The 20554-nt window shown below is 42.7% G+C and overlaps 1 protein-coding gene across 3 annotated transcripts in view; it reads right to left on the bottom strand.

The window, feature by feature from the left end:
- The window catches only part of lrp1ab (low density lipoprotein receptor-related protein 1Ab), a 93263-nt gene extending 73096 nt beyond the window's left edge, over nt 1-20167 (bottom strand). For 2 of the 3 annotated variants that reach the window (XM_023269442.3, XM_023269441.3), the window contains exons 1-2: nt 19528-20166; nt 7063-7203 (exon numbers count right to left, since the gene is read on the bottom strand). In XM_023269442.3, coding sequence (XP_023125210.2) covers nt 7063-7203; nt 19528-19600 — 214 coding nt within the window. In that variant the 5' untranslated portion in view covers nt 19601-20166. Of the gene's footprint in view, nt 1-7062; nt 7204-19527 lie in introns of all 3 variants that reach the window. The other variant, XM_035947771.2, reaches the window with a different exon arrangement.
- Between the last annotated feature and the right edge of the window lie 387 nt (nt 20168-20554).

Here is a 20554-nt window from a genome sequence, read left to right as displayed (position 1 = left end):
GTTTATTCACATGCTTGTATGTCATATAATTTATTTGCCACCTCAACGACGCACATTATGAATAGCTGTGTTTTGGGCCTGAACGAATGATTATATTATTGCACTAAACTATGTGATCTGCTAACAGCTAAATTAGCATATCCTTGCTGTGTCCTTCGGGATCTTAATTGTGAAAACCTTTTTTCCAGTCTGCCACATGATCGCTCTCTCTCTCAAACTCTCTCTACGAGTCCCATACACAAGAAATAAGCACTTGGGCTCATCACGATTAAAACATTCTAAACTATGAGTCATAATACAGAACTTATGTTGGGCTTCACTGAAACTCTCATTGCAGCATGCAGCCTTTGGAGAGAAATATGACTTTGTGCAAACACAATATTACACATCTCCCCTGAGCGCAGTGTAGATTTTTAGTCAATGCATCACTACCTGTGTCACCTTCAAGCAGAATGCAGTTATTCCTTGCATGCAGCGGGTTCCATTAAGCTTGTCTGATGGACACTAGATATGGGAGTTGAAAGACGGCCTCTCCTAATGCGTTCTTCCCTCCAACACCTCAAGCTCTGCGTGCAACCCTCCCCCACCCCTCAGTCCCTGTAGTTATGCAATGACCTTAAATTTAGATCCCCTGTCGATCTTTTGTCCCGAGCATAAAAGCTTGCGTTTCTTCCTGCTCTTTGGGTTCCATGGCAGCCCCTGACTGACTCCCATAAAGTCTGCTGTCAGCTCAAATTAATATGTTGTGCGGGTGACAAGCAGGCCTGCCCACCGACTGACTCTGGCCCGCTTTGGAATCACACTTTACAGCAGCATGAACAACAAGCACGAGGTTATGCTAAACCCTGCTGAGGGACCTACAGCACACAGGGCTCTCACTGGTGGACTGATGAACCGCAAAATACCTTTACAATAATAAGAAAACATTAAATGGTACCTACAAATTGCTATAATTGGATTATACTGTGGTAATCTAGCCGAAGCATGAGCATCAAACTCATCCTTGTAGGCTTAGAAATGGCTGCAAAAAGTTTGGCTTCACAGTGGATAAAGGATCAAAACACATTTAAAAGCTCTTGTATAGATGGATACAATCTGTGTCTTCACTGTGCCACAATCTGAACAAACACATTGCTTCCATGTCGCAATATCGTCCAAGAAACGGTGCAAAAAGTCTGAAATTAATTTAGCAATTTCCACTTAAACCAATGTGTTTTTCACATACCAAGCCCAGGATTCAATCGTAGTGAGATTTAAATTATGGCCACAAATAGTTTGGAAAAATTCTTTACACATTTTTAAGGTTTCATTTCCCGCCACAGAAACTTTAAACCAGGAAAACCATGATAATCAACTGACCTTAATTTGATCCAATTAGATCCAGTGTCGTAAAAAGCTGTAAACATTTTACAGTCACTTTCAAGCTTGGGTGGAGCATTACTTAAAGCTGAATTCTCTCAGTAAAACAGCAGTACAAAGCTACTAAATCTGCATACCTGCTTGTTCAAACATTTCAGTCTATTAAATGCGCTGCCACAGACTAATACAGTTTGGTGTTTAGCTTCAAAAACATCAGACATCACGGTATAAAACATTTACCCATAGCATGCCAGCAAACTAAGTCACCTCTGCAGACAAGAGAAAAGGCTGGAGATGAGATATGAGCAGCAGAGATGACTTGAGTCTAGTTTTTTTCCGTTTGACACACAGGATGACAAAGGGACGCAGGAAATAAAGAAAGATGGAGAGACGGAGACAGGGTGTGGAGGAGACAGCAGAGAAAGGGAAGTGGTGCCTGCATGGCGTGAGAAAGCGCTCTGTTCGTGGTCTGTTGATAGGCTGGTGAAGCTGAGGAGGGCTCAGGGCCACAGACCAGAGGGATTTACAGGGCTTTGCTCCTTCCTCTGTGGAAGCAGTGTGTTAACCACTGCCACTGCAGACCCTCTTGCCCCTGCCTGGTGCCCCCTGCAACTCCAGCGACATGACAGACGATAGGCCGGCTTCACTGTAAAAGGCTGCTTCTATAGAAAGTGGATCAGAGCCGTACAAAGCCATTTCCATTTTCCTCCTCAGCCTAAATGCTAATCTGCTCATTTTCCCCGATACAAAAGGCCTTTTTCTGTAGAAACACTCCTTCTCCCGATCACTCCATCCCAGCCCACCGGCACCTCAGCAGCCGGCTCTACTCGGTTGTCCTGGAGAGGCTGCTGAGGCATGACAGTCAGATGGGCAAAGGCAAAGGACCAAGCTGGCGAGCGTCCAGAGGGGGGCTCAAGGGCAAGAGATGGACAGATAACCTTGTTGTGTGGCCCACGAACGCCTGCAGCTGCACGGAGATGATAACTCAATCTGCCCGTCAGACCTCCATACCAGGCCAGCCCCGGGTCACGGCATGCACCAGCATGGGCTGGAGTGTGTGTGGGCCAAGGGACACGGCATGGTTGCGTGTTTGGAGGTACTTACAGTATCGTGCACAGCAAACAAACTATTTGAAGGAGTTTCCACTGGAGCAGTAGGAGCAAATTGTCCTCTCATGAAATAGTATGTTTACAGATAGGAACGTTTCAAGATAAGGAGTGTGTGTCTGATTTTGTGGGTCCAGATTTGGTTATAGTTATATTAAATATCTTTAGCCTCTTCAGGCTAGGGTCCCTCGCTTTCATTATGAAGCTGCATTCCAGGGGATATCCCCTCAAAATTACTTTCTAGCTTCAACAAAGAAAACAAATCAACATGTGTATGTGTCTATAAACAGCATATATTACCTCTACAAGCCAGTGGAGACCACTTTAATGACAACTTGACAGTGTGAGTACAGGGATTGGCTTGTTATTTGCAACTGTTAACTACTTTGAGTAATCAGCTCATTTTCTCTCCCTGAATGGAGGGGGCTAACACTGGATGGGGCAGCGTATTTGCATGACTGAGATGCATTTCACCCCCTGCTTTATAGTCATCCAGTGGACATTTTCATGCTAAATCAGTGGTTAAATGTCTAACAGGGAATTAGGCACAGACAATTGTTGCATAAGGTTTTTTTCTGATGCTGAAAGGGATTCCTTTATGGCAAATGCTTCTTGTGACGGAGAAAGTGCTTACATGCTTATTCAAACATCTGTTCCCAGTCGCTGGTTCACGCAAGCATCATAATTGCATACAGACTCGACATACAGACAGAAGGAGTCAGTGTTTTTTTTGAGAGCTGGGAAATGAAATCAAAGCTACAGCACAGCACTTTTTATTTCAATGACAGCATCCAGAGAAAACTGTAAGCAACATGGTTTAGAAAATTGAAGCTGTGGTTGTCAAAAGTTAAAAGCACTAAAAAGATTTTACTGGAGGAATGCACTAAAAATCAGCTCCAAAAGTTTTTGCCAGTTATTGTTGTTAAACGTCAAGTCATCATTACAGCTCTTTTCATATCTCTACAAAAACTGAAAAATAAAAAACTGCTGATGTGACACTGATCTGAAACAGCAAAACTAGTGAGTGTCGGAGAACCCTGTTAGTGCTACAAGTTTCAGTGGATTTGGTTCTAACCTGCTGTAGATAAACCACTGCAGTCTAAGAAACAAGCTCTAAAATAGAGCTGTGTGCACAAACATACACCCAACTAAATACTGCCTACATGTACACAATACAACCCAGAAACCACATCTCTTGACCCACATCTCATGCAGACACGGTCTGCTTACCTTCTGCAACAAAATCCTGGCAAAATATTATGAGCAACCCATCTCCATCACACTTTATCTCTGCCAGATAGAGATCATTCTGACAACCTACAACAACTACCTACAGAAGCATTAAAAAAAAGCATTAGGCCGGCACGAAGCACCATTGCTGAGATACACCGAGCATAAACTTCCAGTCCTAAGGGCCCATGTCAACCACTTCCTGAGCCCTAAGCCTGGATGTAATTGAGGTGAAATGGCTTGTCTGAAGGCAGCTGAAGCAGAGCAGTGAGGGGGAGTCAGTGCAGTCCCTGGGAGAGGACGACAGGGTCACACCTGCAGACAGAAGTCTGTACAGGCAGCCTGCTGATGGCTATCTGTGCACTGGGGGCTACGAGAGGGAGATGCACACCGGGGGTCTGACGACTATGACAGCCCTACAGCTGGCAATCTGTCCAAATCTCTGCTGGTCCATTTATAGTGACAAGTCATGCAAATCCATGAAAACGTGCATTCATACATGAACTGTCCCATCGCTCTGCTGCAAGGCCCCTTTTAATGAAACAAGCAAACAGGAAGAGGATGCTAACATAACACATTTACCCCACGGAATCAACCTCAACCTCACCATGTCAAGGCCTCATGAGATGCAACGTTACAACCCCACCACTGTGGCAGAAGTCTGTCTTTAGCTCCTCAACGTAATTACAACCTAGATGAACGATTTGGAAACGACAGGCAATTAGACCTCCAGACAGTACGATACTGAAGAGCACTCTTAGTTGCAGTTTGGATACTAGAAGTGTACATCAAAGATCCAGACAAAAGGCACACATTTACAACACCCAGCACTCTGACAGTGAGTGAATTCACGATCATCGTAAACAAAACAGGTGGCATTCACGGCACGAGGAAAAAAATAGCCTGTGCTTCAACCAAACTGGCTACAGTTGTGTGGTTTTCATGATGACATTTGAGCCTTAGGGTGAGTGGAATAAAACAGATTCTTTTGTTGCACGCTTTTCAAATCATGTAGAAGTCTGTTCAAGAACCAAAGCTCCGTGTTGGCTGCAAGCAGCGCCTGCAGTGACACAGTCTATGATTTACAGGACAGCCAGACTGTGGGGCAATCCCACAACAGGACAAGAGTACAGCCAAGAAGGAGGGGGGTGGGCCGGGTAAGAGCAACAGAGGAGTGGAAGGAGGAAGAAAAGAGGAAAAATGCCTTTGTCCTGCCATATCTCTCCCAGTATATCTTTGCAAACCGAGTCTGCAGTTAGTAATTAACTTAAACTCTATATAATGTCATAATTATAGCATCATGCGCCCCTCTATTTCACATCAACATTAACACACAAAATTAGACCGTGGTTTGGGGGCATGTTGGAACAAAAGTCAAGAAAGCAGGGAATTTCTTGGAATTTTCTGACTGACATAAACATAGCTTTTAAAGTGAAAGTTCAACTCCCTTTGTAAACTTTGCAGCTGATAAAAACAAAGCAGTGGGTGAACAGATGATACCTTGAACTTTTCAAAATAAAAAACTGCATCAGCAAAAAAACTAATGCAGCGGATCCAGATTTTAGTCCCCCTTTAAGACGGATCAAAGCCTGCTTTTATATCTACGGTTCCCACAAAGGCTCAGCCGCGAGCAGCCTTGTTTACAGCTCGCTGGCTAGATTGCCTCTCATGATGCTGTCCAGTAGGGGAGTAAGCGGGCCGATGACCTGCAAACTGTTTCGCCCCATGAATGGAAAAGCCAGGATACAGAGAAAAAGACTTTTCCATTCCTCTGAGTCAGAGGAGGATTTTAAATAACCTCCAGAACGATACTCCTCCAAGCCCTCCTGTCTCCATCTATGCTGGCTCGGGCCCATTCACTCTGTAGCTTTATCTGCAGCCCTCCAGTCTAAACACTACTCAGATTTAATGGATGGATCAACTAAACGACTGTGGATAAAATCACAGTCTGGCTGCCTTTCATTGTGATACTTAAAAAGTGCCTTGCCTCTGACTGTGCTTGTTAGACTGCAAACACGTGGCGCTGTGCAGGGAGAAAGTGCATTAATTGCAGTAAGAATTTATTACGACCGAATCAAAAAACTAACACGAACGGAGGAGCGCCTTAACTAAAGGTAAAACGACAGAGCAGAGCCCATGGAAAGCAGGTAATTGAGCAGAACATATCTTGATGTTCTGGTGAAACACGGGTCTCCATCCCTCCCTGCAGAAGATGAATCACACCATTGTCTGTGTCACTAAATTACATAAGTGCTATAGAAAATTCACTCAGTTCAATTGCTTAGCAGAAAAGGGAAGAAACTGTATGGCCATGGCTTGCTTGGATAAATCAGTTGGGGCACACTTACGTAAAATTCCTCAAGTTCTGTGTTTTCCTGCGATTGCTGTTATATACAAATCAAACTGATCATTTTATTTCCTCCAAAAAAAATCCTGTCCAATAACTTTAGCTAAACTTACTGTAAGAAAGAGGTCAGCGGTTTACAATTTTCTGATCAGCTTCACCGATATCTTTTAGGTCTGATTTGCAAAATGTTTAAAAGTTTATCTTCAAATCATTTCAGTACTTAATTCAGAAATGGAAGGCAGATTACTCCAAGTAATTTAACTTTCTCCATTTCAACACTCACATTTTGCATTGCATGCATCAGTGACCGCAGCATCAAAATGCATCTCAGCTTTCGCACATTTTTTCAGTCCCTGGTGTTGTGTGTTAATACTTAATTGTGTCTCACCCACAATAACGAGCCCCTTAACGCTGGGTGTCAGCTGCTTGTCTCTGCGTGCCAGACTACAGCGAGAATACTTGTGGCATGACAGATGTAAGGTGTGGCGCATGCAGACAGTAAAATCACCATTAGTGAATGCATATAAACAGAAGGAAGGCTTTTACCAGCATGGTTTATGGATAGGGAGGCTGACAGATGCGAGTAGTTGGGACAAGACTCTCTGCGACTGCACAGATCCCGCAAGAGTCCAGACAAGAGCAGACACATCCCCGAACATGCAGACTAAACACTAAGAGCCATAATTCAGCCGAGCAGCGTCCTTTGCAGAAAGGGCATAACCTGCCTCCTCACTCTGGCCCAAATTAAAGTGTCTGAACAGTGCGCTGTTGTCTCTTCGAGCCATTTACAGGTAGTAATTTCATTCGGATGCCTTGTAGCATCATGTGGAGGAAGAAAACTGCGATGACATGATGCATAGAAAAATATATTTTTAAATATTGTTGAATATTTCACGACAAAAGCTGAGTGAAACTAGTAATAAGCCTCGTTGCCTTGAACAGCTTGGAGAGAACACGAGAGCTGAAGACTGACGCCTGCTGGGAGACAGACTTAGTAGCGTTTCACGTGGGCACACTTACAGATATCTGGTGATTCGTCCGAGCCATCTGGACAGTCCTTCTCCCCATCGCAGCGCCAACCTTTGGAGATGCAGGTCACTTGGTCCTTACATACAAACTGCTTAGAGCTGCAAGTCTTGGGCTGGTCATCAAGTTTGGGAGCTGGAAAAAAAAAAAGCAGGGAAAAGCTGATGTGTCATCAAGAAAAAGCCACTGCGTCTGGAAATGCTTTCAAATCACAAATACACTTTTTAAAAAAAAGAAAGCCTCATGCCACCAGTCGAAGAAATTTCACCATGAAAGTAAACGTTTTATTAAATTTGCTGTGCTTCTGTTGCTCAGCAGTTTTCAACAGCCATTCTCCTCCGTGCAGAATCTACATAGGAAATTTCCAACTTCAAGCAGCATAGATCTTTACCTCAGAGGGGCAAAGCAACATGGAAGGGTCAACCCAAGTTTACAATGATGTTTTTGTATCAAAAGACCAACAGGCACAGAAAAAACAAAACTCCTCTACAAGTTTATAAACAGTGGTGCCTTGTAGTTCTGGGTTTGTTTGTTGTTTCCCTTCCTTACGGACGTCTAATTTCTTTCTGCTTTTTTTTTATTGCCCTTAAGGTGTTTTTCAACTCTCACCACAGAGGCTCTTTCATGTGTCACAGCTAAGACATAACTGGGCATTCAATCACCATCTGACCCATGGGAAACTGCAGAGCATGGTAGTTCTGGGCAGCCAGTCAGCACAGATTGTTGAGGTGTACCACAGGCGAGCAGCACCACAGCAACGCTCACGACCCATCAGCGCTCTGACACCGCTGACAAGCTTTAACTCGGAGAAAAACCTGTTCAAATGGAGCTCTACCTTCACGGCGCCGCATCAGCCTGTCAGCGCCAAATTTGCCGCTTATTTGGAAATTGATTCTTGGGGTCATTTCATCCAAATGACAAAAGAGGAAACACATTTTCTCACTTACTTCAAGTGGTATCTAGCAATAAAGATAGTTTAAGTTTCATTTCCTTGTTTTTCCTTTTTCCTTGAGATTTCTGTCTCTACCACAATTCAGCTGGGCGGCAAACTGAATTACCCTGCTGGCCGCATTGAAAAGCTATTACCTTATCAATTTTCACACGGGCTATTTTTCCAGTAGAAAGCAGACTGAATGAAAACTGGCTGGATCTCTTTAAAACTTTAAAAGATTAGGTTTAAAAGCTTGAAGCACCCATAAGTGGAATTCTATTCATCTATAAGGAACGCAAGGCTACATATCACCAGGAGCTTAGTTTTTTTTTTTGTAATTCAGTTTATGTGGCTGTTTAAATGGAACAAATTATAAGAAAAAAAAGAAAAAATACTACTAAGAGAGTACATTTTCATCTTCATTCAAAAACAGATGTGGAGAAAACTGAAATTCTAAGTCCACCTTTTCCCCTCAGTATACAGAGGAATGAAAATAGGTTGCCAGATATAAACAGGGGAAATGCTTTCTTTTATGTGAATCGTCAAAAATGTCACACACAATGAAAAGCAGACCACAATGGCCAATTTGAGCGAGCAGGCTGCTGTTACTGTACTGTTGTGCAGCACTGCTCTGGGAAGGACAGCACCAAAGGTCTCATTGTGATTCTCTGCAGAGACTGAGCCCTCGCTCGCCCTGGATGACTTGCCTCCCTATGTACTTGGCAGGCAGGGAGGTGTTTGGGGTGGGTGGTGGTGGGGTGCACCGCAAGAGGGCTGGGATGTGACTGAAATCACAAGAGAGCATGAGGCTAGTGTATCATTGCAATCACGTTCCCTTTGACTGTCAGACTAAGGGGTTTAGCCCCTGGTCTTTTTTCATCCGACAGCGAAGTGTATGTGTAAGTAACACAATAGGACGTGTGAGTGTCATGTTTTTGTGGATACAATTAGAAGCTAAAGGGTTGCAGGGATCAAATCACAGTATTATCATAATATGAACAACACCGTGATACTCGAGGAGATTAAGAATAAGAGAGGGCTGGATTTTAAAATGCACGGCTATAGCCCCAGTCCACTGTTTACACAATGGCAGGAGCAAGACTTAGAAAAAAGAAATCAAGTGATAGAAGAGGATAAGATTTACACTTAGCTTAGAGACGTCATGCCCCAGAGTCTATTAAATGTCATAAAGATATGACAGGATGTAAAATTTGAGAGTGAGACAGAGAGCTGTAGAGGCATGGACAAGACCACTGACTCAGTAAAGACAACATGCACACACCCAACCCCTCGGTGGAGGAATGAGAAGGAGACAAACTGGCCTCAGGCCAACTTGTTAGATTTGTCTCCTTTCAGTTTACCAATGTCCTGGTGCATATGGGCTGGTGGTAAATACACAGGATTTGCCCGTCCTTATATGTTGCCATTTAATCTGCCTCAACAGCCTACAAGCACAGCAGCAGCCATACTGACTGGGCCCTGAGCTGCAATGACTGAAAGCATTGAACCCTCTGCTATGTGAAGGCATTCCCTCAGACTCTCTGGTCCCTGTGTGAACCAGCTGGGCTGAACCAGTTGTTCCCTATGAGTGGGCATAAAACTGGAAATAAAACATTGTGGGTTCTAATTTTATCATCGCTTTACACACCAGCATGAAACGACCGCAGAGGGGAGAACCTCTAAGCCTAATTGGAGGTTGTGGCTGAGGAGGGGTTGGAGACTGGGGCAAAGACTGGCAGCCCTCCCCTTCAGCACTCCTCTTTCAAAGCCCACTGAAATATCCCAAACAGAGATGCGAATTGTTAATTCAGTCTGCAAAGTCACTGTTTTTCCAAAGTTACTGCCAAAATGCTGACAATTTTTGGGGGGTCCAAATCAGGCCATGATGTTAGAGCATTCATGTCCTTTCTACCTACAAAAGCGGATAAGAAAGGCCTTTATTTAGTCTCCTGGGACCGGACCGGCAGCAAACACCAATCCCATTGAATCAAGGTACATACTCTGCTTACATGAACTCGTTTAAGCCCAGTGTGCTCGCTTCCAAAAGAGTTCTCGCCTGATAATACCATTCCAAGTGAAGCATTTCCTGCCACAGCTGAATGGCAACTTGATCACGCTGCTGTGACTAAATGGTAGGAAATCCCACAGCAGTAAAATATCCTAATCACAAAACAAGAGGATTATCAGATTTAAAAAGATAAATAAAAATAATAACTTCCCCTTCTGTTGCGTGCAACTTTAAAAAGATCAGACATGAAAAACACATCCCTTCCACATTCAGATACTTGACAAAAACAACCATCCTGTGGATGTCTATTAGCGCAAAAATGCACCTAATTAGAGAGAAACACGAGAAAACAAAGTTTTGCAGCCTTAATCGAAACCCTCAGGAGTTTTGAGTTTCACACCATTGTTCAGTTACAGCAACTTTGAAAGTGCTATTGGAAAATCTATTCCTGAACAGAAGCTGCACCATGCACAAAAATCTTTATTTGGCTGTCTTTCCTGAAGCATGTTCTAAAAACAGCTGTCTTCCGCAAAAAAAATAAATAAATGTGTGTCTCCGTCACCCTGATGCAGTTACAATCTGTTGCCCTGGAAGTGTATATCATTTAAAATATCTTTACGGGAGAGCGATATGGTAAAGGCATTAAATATGAACGCTGAGAAAGTCATTGAGACAACGATAAGCCCAAAAATGGAGTCCAGTACTCTGCGAAAATGTCTTGAGTATTTGTCCAGAAATGGGACTAGTGTTTCTACTCAAATAATTATTTTTCTCCTCCAATGGATTCCAAGCTCTTACTTGGAGAAGGACAAATTCAAGGACACTAAATGGGGAGGTTTGTGCCAAACTTAGAAATCAGACTGTAATTCTACTTTCTTTCCTCATTATAATGTCAAATTGAGAAGTCATTGTGAAGTCATGAGCTGGGCCAATGAAACCTAACTCTACATGGAATGAGTAGCATGAAGCAGAGACATGGGATTTATTTTTTTAATTGCTATAATTCAACAAGTACACTTGCCCTTTTTTGGTGCTCTGAGGGGAGAATAATGGGCTAAGCGTGATTGCCAAAGAGGAGCTAAACTGACTTACAAGCTCCTCCGTGGTGTTGTCATTAAAAGATTTACTGAACAAATGTTTAAATCCCGAGTTGACATACACATAATGCCATAAATCACCGAGTTACTTCCTGGTATGTGGATGCCTGGGCTCCAGTTGGCTGACGTGGTTTGACTTTGAGCATACTGCCAGTTGTATGGAGCACACACTGTATTTCCTTATGCAGGCCCACTGGAGCTCTGCACTGTTTAAACAGAGCGCTCTGAATTTCCCCCAAGCACTGTGCATGGCAAAAGGCATTAAACACGAGCGAATGAGCAAATGCATAAATGTACACAGAGCCCCGACTCTTATAGAAACTTCCCCCCTGAAATAAAAGGAACAAAACTTTCCCTTCATGTGCACAAAGGAATTTAAGTGTTATTTTGTTTTTTATGTAACCTAAAAAAAATTGAAAGCAATCTCAAAGGTCAAAAGAGACACTGTGGGATGGGACAGGATGAGGTGGTGAGTAAATAGTGTTGTGGCACCGATTCTGCAGCCAAAATGATGGAGGCCTCCAGACACCATCACCGGCTGGGACGCAACAATGACCCACTTTCCCCACCTCCACCCAGATCTGTCTGCCTCAATATGGCCATCCGTTCTCTACAGATCAACTCCAGATCCATGCAGCACATTCCAGCACCTTCTAATTGGTTTCATGTGTATAGCTTTGCCTGAAAAAGACAATCCGTTACAGACGAACAGCTAGGTTTTTAAAAGAAACCACACAGCTCGGGCTTTTGAAATCAAGGGAAAAGTACTTGTTGCTCGGTCTCTTCTCTGCTGCCAGACTGCCAGAGAGTTAATATACAAAGTGTGAGAGATGGTTCCATTTGGCTGTGATATGTACTGCAAGTTTGGTTTAGTTAAAAAAAAAAACACCACACTATCATCACAATGAGTGTCCTCTACAAACACACAGACTCAACTCGAATGTTCGCCAAACAATTTGATATATGAAATTTACTTTTTTGTCTCACAAGCACAAGCCTTGAACACTGAGCACATATTCAACCCAGCCCAATGCCCTTGTGCATAATTTTGAGGCTGAGCAATAGAGCATGGATTCTATTAAATGCTGTTAAAAGATAACAGTACGAATGGGAAAGTGAAATGACTTGAATGAATAAATAAATGGGATTCTGGCCTTGCTGGGTGCAATGACAGTGACATGAGAAAGTAAGAATGAAACCTGGACTGTTTCCCGTCAACCATCACTTCTGCCCTTCTGGCCCAGGATTGTGAAATGCGGGTCTTTCAGGGGGTGGAGAAAAAAGGAAAAGCAACTCGACTACAGTGTGTAATTAGAACCCTGAGGTCAAGTTTGAAGCGATTTCTCTGTGCTCAGTTTAGCAGGATTTCAAAGCTAGAATCCAAGCATTTCAACTAACAATTAAAACCAAACACGGACCACGGGGAGCAGAATGAGGGCAGAGAGAAGTTGTTATTCGAAATCTGTGCACTGTTTTAATTATTCAGATGGAGGCTTGTTTGTTTTTTACCAAAATAAGAGCCTTTTAGGTGTAAGAGGGTTGAATGTACAGGACACTCTAATATGCAAGAATGGATAAAAGTGTAATAAACACGGTCTAATGTAAGGCCCTAATTTAGCAACCGCCGCAGCCTTTGAAACAACTTCTTCAATGGTCACACTGTGCACTGCCCATCCAGTGGAAACAACCACTTAGCTTTGTGCAAGCCAAGTCACAGCCAGGCATCAAGGCACTTAAACCCAACTCACGGTGCTCATATAATATCCATAGGCTATTCACGTTCTAAAACGCAACAGCCATGTTCAAAGAGCTTGAACGTGCATAAACAGCAGAAGACTGAGTTTGAGTGAGTGCCTACTCTAGTGCCTGAAAGCCTTGTTTTTGTGTCATTGCACAACAAAAAGGTTCAGCTTTGACCTCGGAGGTAACCTGATGAGGCTCTGCAGGACGTCACAGGCAAAAGCAGTAAAATGCAGTGCCGTAAAAAGACTTACATTGAGTGAGTGTGATTGATGGGCATGAAAGATAAATGGAAATGGGCTCATGATGCCGCTGAAGCAGAGGTCTTCACACTGACCCTGTAGTCTCCGCATAGCGCAGCTCTGTGTGGGGAAAAGTCAACCCAGATTCGGCTGTTATGAAAACAGAACATGGGAGCCACAAAATGAAGGCCGGACCACATAAATTGAGGCATTCAGTGCGACTCAGATGATTGTAAATGTGGGCTTGCTCCTGTCCTTTGAAGCTGCCAGCAAAAGGGTAGGAAGGGGAATAAATTCACCATTTTCCTAAACAAGAATATTTGCTTGAGCTGAAGGATGGTTGTTTGCGTGATTTAGTGTGTGGATCACTATGAATCCCTCATTAGACTCACTCTAAAGGAGGCAGGAGGGAGGAATGTTACTGGTTCAATAATTGCTAGGAATGACTCATAAACAATACACAAATGAGCTGTCATCCACTTCACATCTTAACAGATGACCTCTTTGTTGAGTGGTGAGATCATGAAACTTGACTATGAAATAAAAGATGCCAACTTGTCGTGGATGTTCTTTAGGCCATCTGAGAAAGCAGCTGATGCCACAGTGCCAGCATGGAAGACTTAACTCATCTAATGAACAGTTTGTACTGGTAAATTAAAGTGTGCAGAGAATGATTGTCCCAACAACTCAGCTTTTTTCCACTTACTTCACTTCTACATAGCATCTGTGGACAATGACAAGCAGAGTAATGTTTTCAGTCTTGGTTGTTTTCTTGGGAACCACAGAGTTCATCTAACTGGTTATGGGCCATTGTATTTTAAGAAAAGGCCACAACCTCCTTGGAAAAATGAACAATTGAGAATGTAACTAAAACCTTTGCCTAAGTGAAGAACTCTCTTGTTGCTTTCTTGACACAATTCCTACAAACTTTCTGACAGAAACCCTTCTCATAACTTGTCAGTTTCTGGTGACAGTATTCAACTTTTCAATGTCATCTGGACTTTGACTTTTATAAAAGCAGCAGGACAACCTCTCCTTTAAAACAATATGCCAAGATATTCTTGATCATTTTAGTCCAATCTCTAAACTGTTATTTCTTGCAACGTTCCCAGAAAATAATCGTAGTAGAGTAGGTAAATTCCTTTTATGAATGGTAACAAGGGTAGGTCACAACACAGAAACTACACTTGTTGGGATTTTGAATCATCTGGTCGTAACTAATGTTTTATTCCTGTGGGATCAGTCTGCAGCATTTGACACCAATTATCATAGCATTTTCAGTGAATTTCTGTGAAAAAACACATTTTATAAAATGGTGGACATTTCAGCTTTATATTTAGAGTAGTTTTTCCCATTTATAAACATGTTATCACTTGGTGGCCTTCCTACTGACACTGCTAACCATCGTTAATATCAAAACTTTCAAAACTTTGGTTATTTTTATGTTTCAAGAACTTGCAAACAGTAATTAATGCATTCATTCCATTGCAGTTATACTACTACAATACACTCTGCTCTTGTCTCACACAACAAAACCTTAATAAACCTAAACTAATTCAAATTGCTACAGCCAGACTCATAACTTGGCCCAACAGGAGAGAACAAAAGCAACTCACTTCACCGGCTTCCAGGCTGTTTAAGAATAGACGTTTAAATTCTAATGATCATTTTAAGGCTTGTACAGGGTTAGCGCCAGAATATACGGCCGACCTTCTGACCTCCTACAAGCTGAAATGCAACTTGAGATCCTTTGGTAGGTCACGCTGACCCATTCCTTCCCCAAACTTTAAAAGTAAAGGTGACTGAACCTTTTATTTTTGGGCCCCTCAGTTGTGGAATGACCTTCTGGAAGAGTTAACACATTGTCTTACTTTCAAAAACTCCCTATTTTACACTTGTTTTTATTGATTTCACAGCTTGTATTAGCATCTTTCGTTGTCTTTTACTGTGATATCCTTGAACAGTTGCTTGTCTTTTTAAATGGTATGTAAAATGCTTTGTAAATGGTTTAAAAAGATAGATTAGACAGATTAAACCTTAAACCTTCATAACCTTAAATCCCACAGAGGGGACATTTTCTCCTCTTTAAAAAGGACTAAATACACAAAATTATGATTATTTTTGTCACAACTATGATTCTAATGATCATGATCATTATTATTATTCAGAGAAGTCTATCCATGCCCATCCATAGAAATGAAATTGATATCTACAACAATATGACAAAATCCCTGAAATTGATATAATATATAATTTGGATCTCAAAAGCAGTGATATTTTCCTAGGTGATAAGCAAATTTTTGAAGTTTTTTGTAAGCAATACAAGAGTTTACTGAACTCCTGGTCCAAATACTTTCCAAATTTTGAATAGCACTTGACAATCCTCAGTGATTTTTTTCTGATGTTTCTATTCCCTTAGATATAAGTACTGTTTACACTGACTTGTGTCAATATCTTGCAACTAACACCATAAAGTTTGTTACACGTGCACTTACAATCCAGTGAGACCAAGCACCGTGACTCTGATCAACGTAAACACCTTTCACACATTGCAGCAGGCCATGAAATTGAAATCTTATCTCCATGTATCTGATCCTCTCCTCTGACCAGGTATGAAAGCAGCCAAGAGTCCCTGAGATCAATCAATTCTCCAGTCAAGCACGAAGTTAGCAACACTGCCGACATCTGAGCACACGTGTGCGTGAGCTGGTGAAGACAACAAGACCATCACACAAAGATCTGCAGCTGAAACTCTCCTGGGTGGCCACCTCCAAGCATCAAGTGTTGAGTTCACCATCACATAAAACAGGAGCAACAAAACCCAGTCTTCTCACAGCTCTACCAGACGTAAAGCAAAAGCTTCTAGGCTTTGCAACGTTTGAACAGCTTTATCTTTATTACTAAAATGTGTTTTGTTCATGTTCTGCGTGTTCAAATAAAAAAAAAATCGAATTTCTCAGAGACGTCACCATATTAACACTGGAAAGAAACGGAAACTAAAAAGCCTAGAGGGCCTGATTTAATCAAAAACCCAACGAATCTTACAGAGCGGAATTAACACAAACCCACACACTCTATTTGGTTAAAGCCAATCCATTCCTTTTGGGGTCTTAGGAGCTAAACAGGATAAACAGTGATGTAGCTTGCAGAAAACACCAATTACAGTACACCCCTGCTATTCACAGTCAACAAACACTGCGGTCTCACGCCTTCAGTATGTGGGCAACAACACTGAAGACATTTATGTTAATCTGGTTTTACCTTCTAGTCACAGTTGATTGCAATGCAGTGCAGGAAGTGGAGGGATAAAAAGGGGATCTTTCCGCCGACTGCAGTCAAGAATACCACCGTCTGCTATCATCATTTCATGAATATTTTCATTCGGTTCAGAGGAGCAAAATGCAAAACACCTGCACATAAGCTTTATATAAAATATAACACACAAGCCAAAGAATGTATCGAGACCGGACACCTGGTTGTATTTCACTGCAAATATTTCTTTTAATCCTATTGCTTTTTGGTGTGTGTGAAGATTTTCAATGGCAGAAAATCATTTTGGGGATAATCTGTGCCACCTGATAAGTTTGCAGTCAACAGACAGCCTCAGGTGTAGAGTTACAATAACCACTCCCCAGTGACCTCCACTTGGAAAGGCTGAAGAGAGCAATCCGAGTTCTATTATCTGTTGAATTTGTATGAAGGATGCTGAATTTTTCCAGCAGATGTTTCCAGTGACAGTTCTGAGGAAAAGGTCCCATTAAAAGGGTCAGGCAAACAGAGTGTGGACTCCTCAGGAATTCAACCTTTTTAGCCCCTGACCCACATTTAAACATTTCACCAACGGGATTCTTCGCCCTCTGAAGGTTGCTGAGATTGTATATGCACGCTCAGGATACTTTCAAACTGTATGTAGAGATCCAAGGCACACCACGTTGGACCATTTAGCTTCTTGAAATGTGGTATGTGTGCAATTCAAAACCAAATGAAAAACAGTTTTCTAAGCTAAGAGTTGAAATCAAACTGCTGAAATGACAACCCATTTGACTCCCTGTAACAGTGACTGTAATGTCAGGTATAGCTGAAACAATAGGTAGATTGTTTAACCCTTTGATGCACAGTGTCGGTCAGGAGATACCCATTTTCCAATGGATTTGGTTCACTTTTGACCCATGTAGGCATCAAAGGGTTAATCAACCGTCTACCACTTAATCAGCAACAACTTTAATCGATTAGGGTTGCAACTTGGAATCATTTTCATTGTCATTTAATTTTCCAAATTGTTCTTCGATCAATCATTTGGTCAATAAATTGCCAGAAAATCGCAAAAATACCTAACTGCAATCTTGCCAATGCCGAATTGCTGCCTTCAAATTACTTTTTTTTTTATTATAAAAAACCCAATGATACTCATTTTATTACAACAAGCATCACATACAGAGAAAAACATCCAATCCTCACAATGAAGAAGCAGAAACTTTACAGTTTTGTAATATTGTGATCACAAGGACTGCCAGTGAAATGTCTAATGAATGACTCATCCAGTCATCTCTCATTCAGTTATTAGTTTTGGAAATAAAGTGCAAAATGTTTCATTTTCCAGCTTCTCAAATGTTAAAATTTGCTGCTTTTTATACTGCTGATGTAGTGTTAAATGAACAGATCTAGGTTTTAAGTCGATAGATGGAACTAAAAATCAATCTGAATGTCTCTCTTTGGGCTTTATGAATTGTGACTGGTCTATTTTTCCATTATTACCGAGATGTTTCGCAATCATACATCAGAAACTAGCTTCAGTTTAAATTGCGTGCAGGTTTACTTATATTCTCTCAAGACTTCACAAGATCTAGAAGGCTCCAAGCATTGTGCTGGAATACATTTTGGCAGTCTGAAAGATGAAGCACCAAAAATAATAAACTCTTTTCAACTTTAAAGATCAATATCGAAGAGATCTATCCATTAATTAACTTAATCTTTGGTATCCAGTCTCTTCCCCTCCCTCTGATCCTCCAATGGGACGCTGGTAAATCAGCTGTTACTAATGACATAACTCACATACATCCCATCGCTTCCATCCAAGACTCTCTGTGATGTAACTATGTGTCAACTCCAAGACTTGACTCTTGGTGAAGTTTTTTTTTTTTTTCACCCTCCCTCACCCCGAGCTCTTCAGCCTACCCTCCCACCCACCCTTTCAGTTGCGTCTAAGTTGGATTAATGGTCTCCCTGTGTCCAGATGTTACATACTGATGGAGGAGGAGGAGGGGAGGGAGGAGCTTCCCCTCTCCTGTATGTAACCTCAGCTATGGCTCTCCCTCCACTAAACTCTAATGAAACTTATATAAGATCTTCCCACACAAAGCTGTCCTCGATTTTTGTTTTTGTACGAGGCAAGAATGGAGACTTTTTTCATGTGTCACTTCAGATTGACACTACATACATTCATCCAGTGCAGTCAGGTCACAGCTGGACTTGGCATCAGTTCTAGTGCATGAGTTTTTAAGCATTCATGTGAGTGCAGATGAGATGAGATGAAGAGAAAATGTAAAGAAACGTGCGATTTTTCTCCTTCCCTACAGTAAAAATCAACAGGTCTGCACTGCACTGTCACAAAAGCAATGGTGCATTTGATGCCTCATTATTGCACTCGGGGATTTCGACAATCGGGGAGCTCCGTGCACGATTCTTCACATCAGTGCGAGACAGGAGCTACCTAGCTGTCACCAATAAACCGTAATTCCCAGGCAGTAAACTGACGCTGCACGTAGGGACAAGCCGCGCCATAAAGAGCCAGCAGACAACTGTTGTTTTCATCTGCGCCAAGTAACTGAAAACAAACATGAAAGCTGATCTGAACCAAGCGGATCCCGCAGGTTTGATATGGAAGTCAAGTGTGCTGATTATGGGGTTTTTTGTGAATTAGAAGAAGCAGCAGCAGGTTTGGCTTGAATGGTGGCTATCAGCTGAGCCATGCACAGAATGAGGAGTTGTTTACTGTTTTTGTGGCAGTCAATCAGATATGATGCAGTTTTGTTTTTTGTTTGTTTGTTTGTTTGTTTTGTTTGTTTTAAATAGGTCGCTCAAGCATGTGTTGCCTTTTACCTGCTGAATATTCCGGCAGTGAATAACCCCAGTGTGCGCTATCCTCACAGGGAGGCCCTCTCACACTGTCTGCTCACACTGGAGCCCTGCTACACAACGCAGACACATTTTTTGAGGCTGAAAAACAGCAATATTTGTGCGGTGCTTTCTCCGATTTCAAGGCTTTTCCATCATGATCGATGTTTGCCCGTGAAGGAGCCAATGTGTTATCATGAGCCCATTTTTTCCTGCCTCCAACTCTGGGCCCTGATGCATTTGCAAGGAAAGAGGGGGGGGGTTAAAAGTGGCTCATGCGTTCCCCGAGTATCACAATGCAAGATAACACAACAACAGGCTTCTTACCTACGGTTGCACCGTTAGGAGACACGATCCCCGAGCAGAGTAGAAATCCCAAGTAGAGCAACCTCATCGCCATCTCCGGAGCAATGCCCCCCCTCCGACGGCACCGCTGTTAGAAGGGAATAGACGAAAAGTTGGCTGGATTTCTGGAACCAAACAGTCCGATCGAGCACCTCATCCGAACCCCTTCTTCCTCAGCGGGTCCGGGTGCGCGATTGTCCGCCCGGCTGCACCCTCTCAGCCCCGCACGGTGGCCGCTTCACACGCAGGGGGCTTCTGCACAGATCAAAGGAGTGTGGCTACAGCCCGGCGAGGCTATAGGCGATGCAGCAGCGCACTCATGTATATTTCTAATTGATTATCGGCATCCAAACATGATGCACAGAGGGGGAGGAAAGCTTCTGCGTGTCGGTGGGCTCCGTGCTTTCACCACACCATGCCACACCGGGATCGTCCAGTCGGAACAGAAGAAGCCCCTGCAGCCGCCCGGCTCCGCTCAGCTCATTCCGTGGCGAAGCGGGAGAGGGAATTGAAGAGGTGAACGCGTTTTTGTCGCCGTCGGTGCGCCCGTGTCTCCCCGTGCTTGTGCCTGCATGAGTGGACGGTCAATCGCTCAAGCCCCAGCAGCACCGTGGACGAGCCCGTGACGTAACGCCCGACTCCTCAAATATGGGATAACTAAACGACGACCACCTCTCTGCGCATGCTCCAACACACCTCCTTTTCTCCTATTTCACGGGCTTTTTCGTGAACAGTGGAGGTGGGAGAGAGAGAGAGAGGTGGAGCTGCAACTGGGGCTCCGAGGTCTGCCATGTTGGCTCAATATTTCTCTACAGATTTCTACACAAAATTAAAGATAACATTTCAGCCCGTTGAACACAACACTTGCTTTTAAGTATGTTCCCTACCATTTACAATCAGGCTGGCCCCAACTTCATGGAAAATAAGGATACATTTTATTGATCCCTCACTATGGAAATTCACGTTAAAGCAGTTGGATACAGACAAAGCAGAAAAAAGCACAATAAGA

Source organism: Amphiprion ocellaris, chromosome 8, assembly GCF_022539595.1.
Source record: "Amphiprion ocellaris isolate individual 3 ecotype Okinawa chromosome 8, ASM2253959v1, whole genome shotgun sequence".
NCBI classification, from domain to species: Eukaryota; Metazoa; Chordata; class Actinopteri; family Pomacentridae; genus Amphiprion; species Amphiprion ocellaris.
Note: the sequence above shows the minus strand (reverse complement) of the source record. Positions and strands in the feature narration are given on the sequence as shown.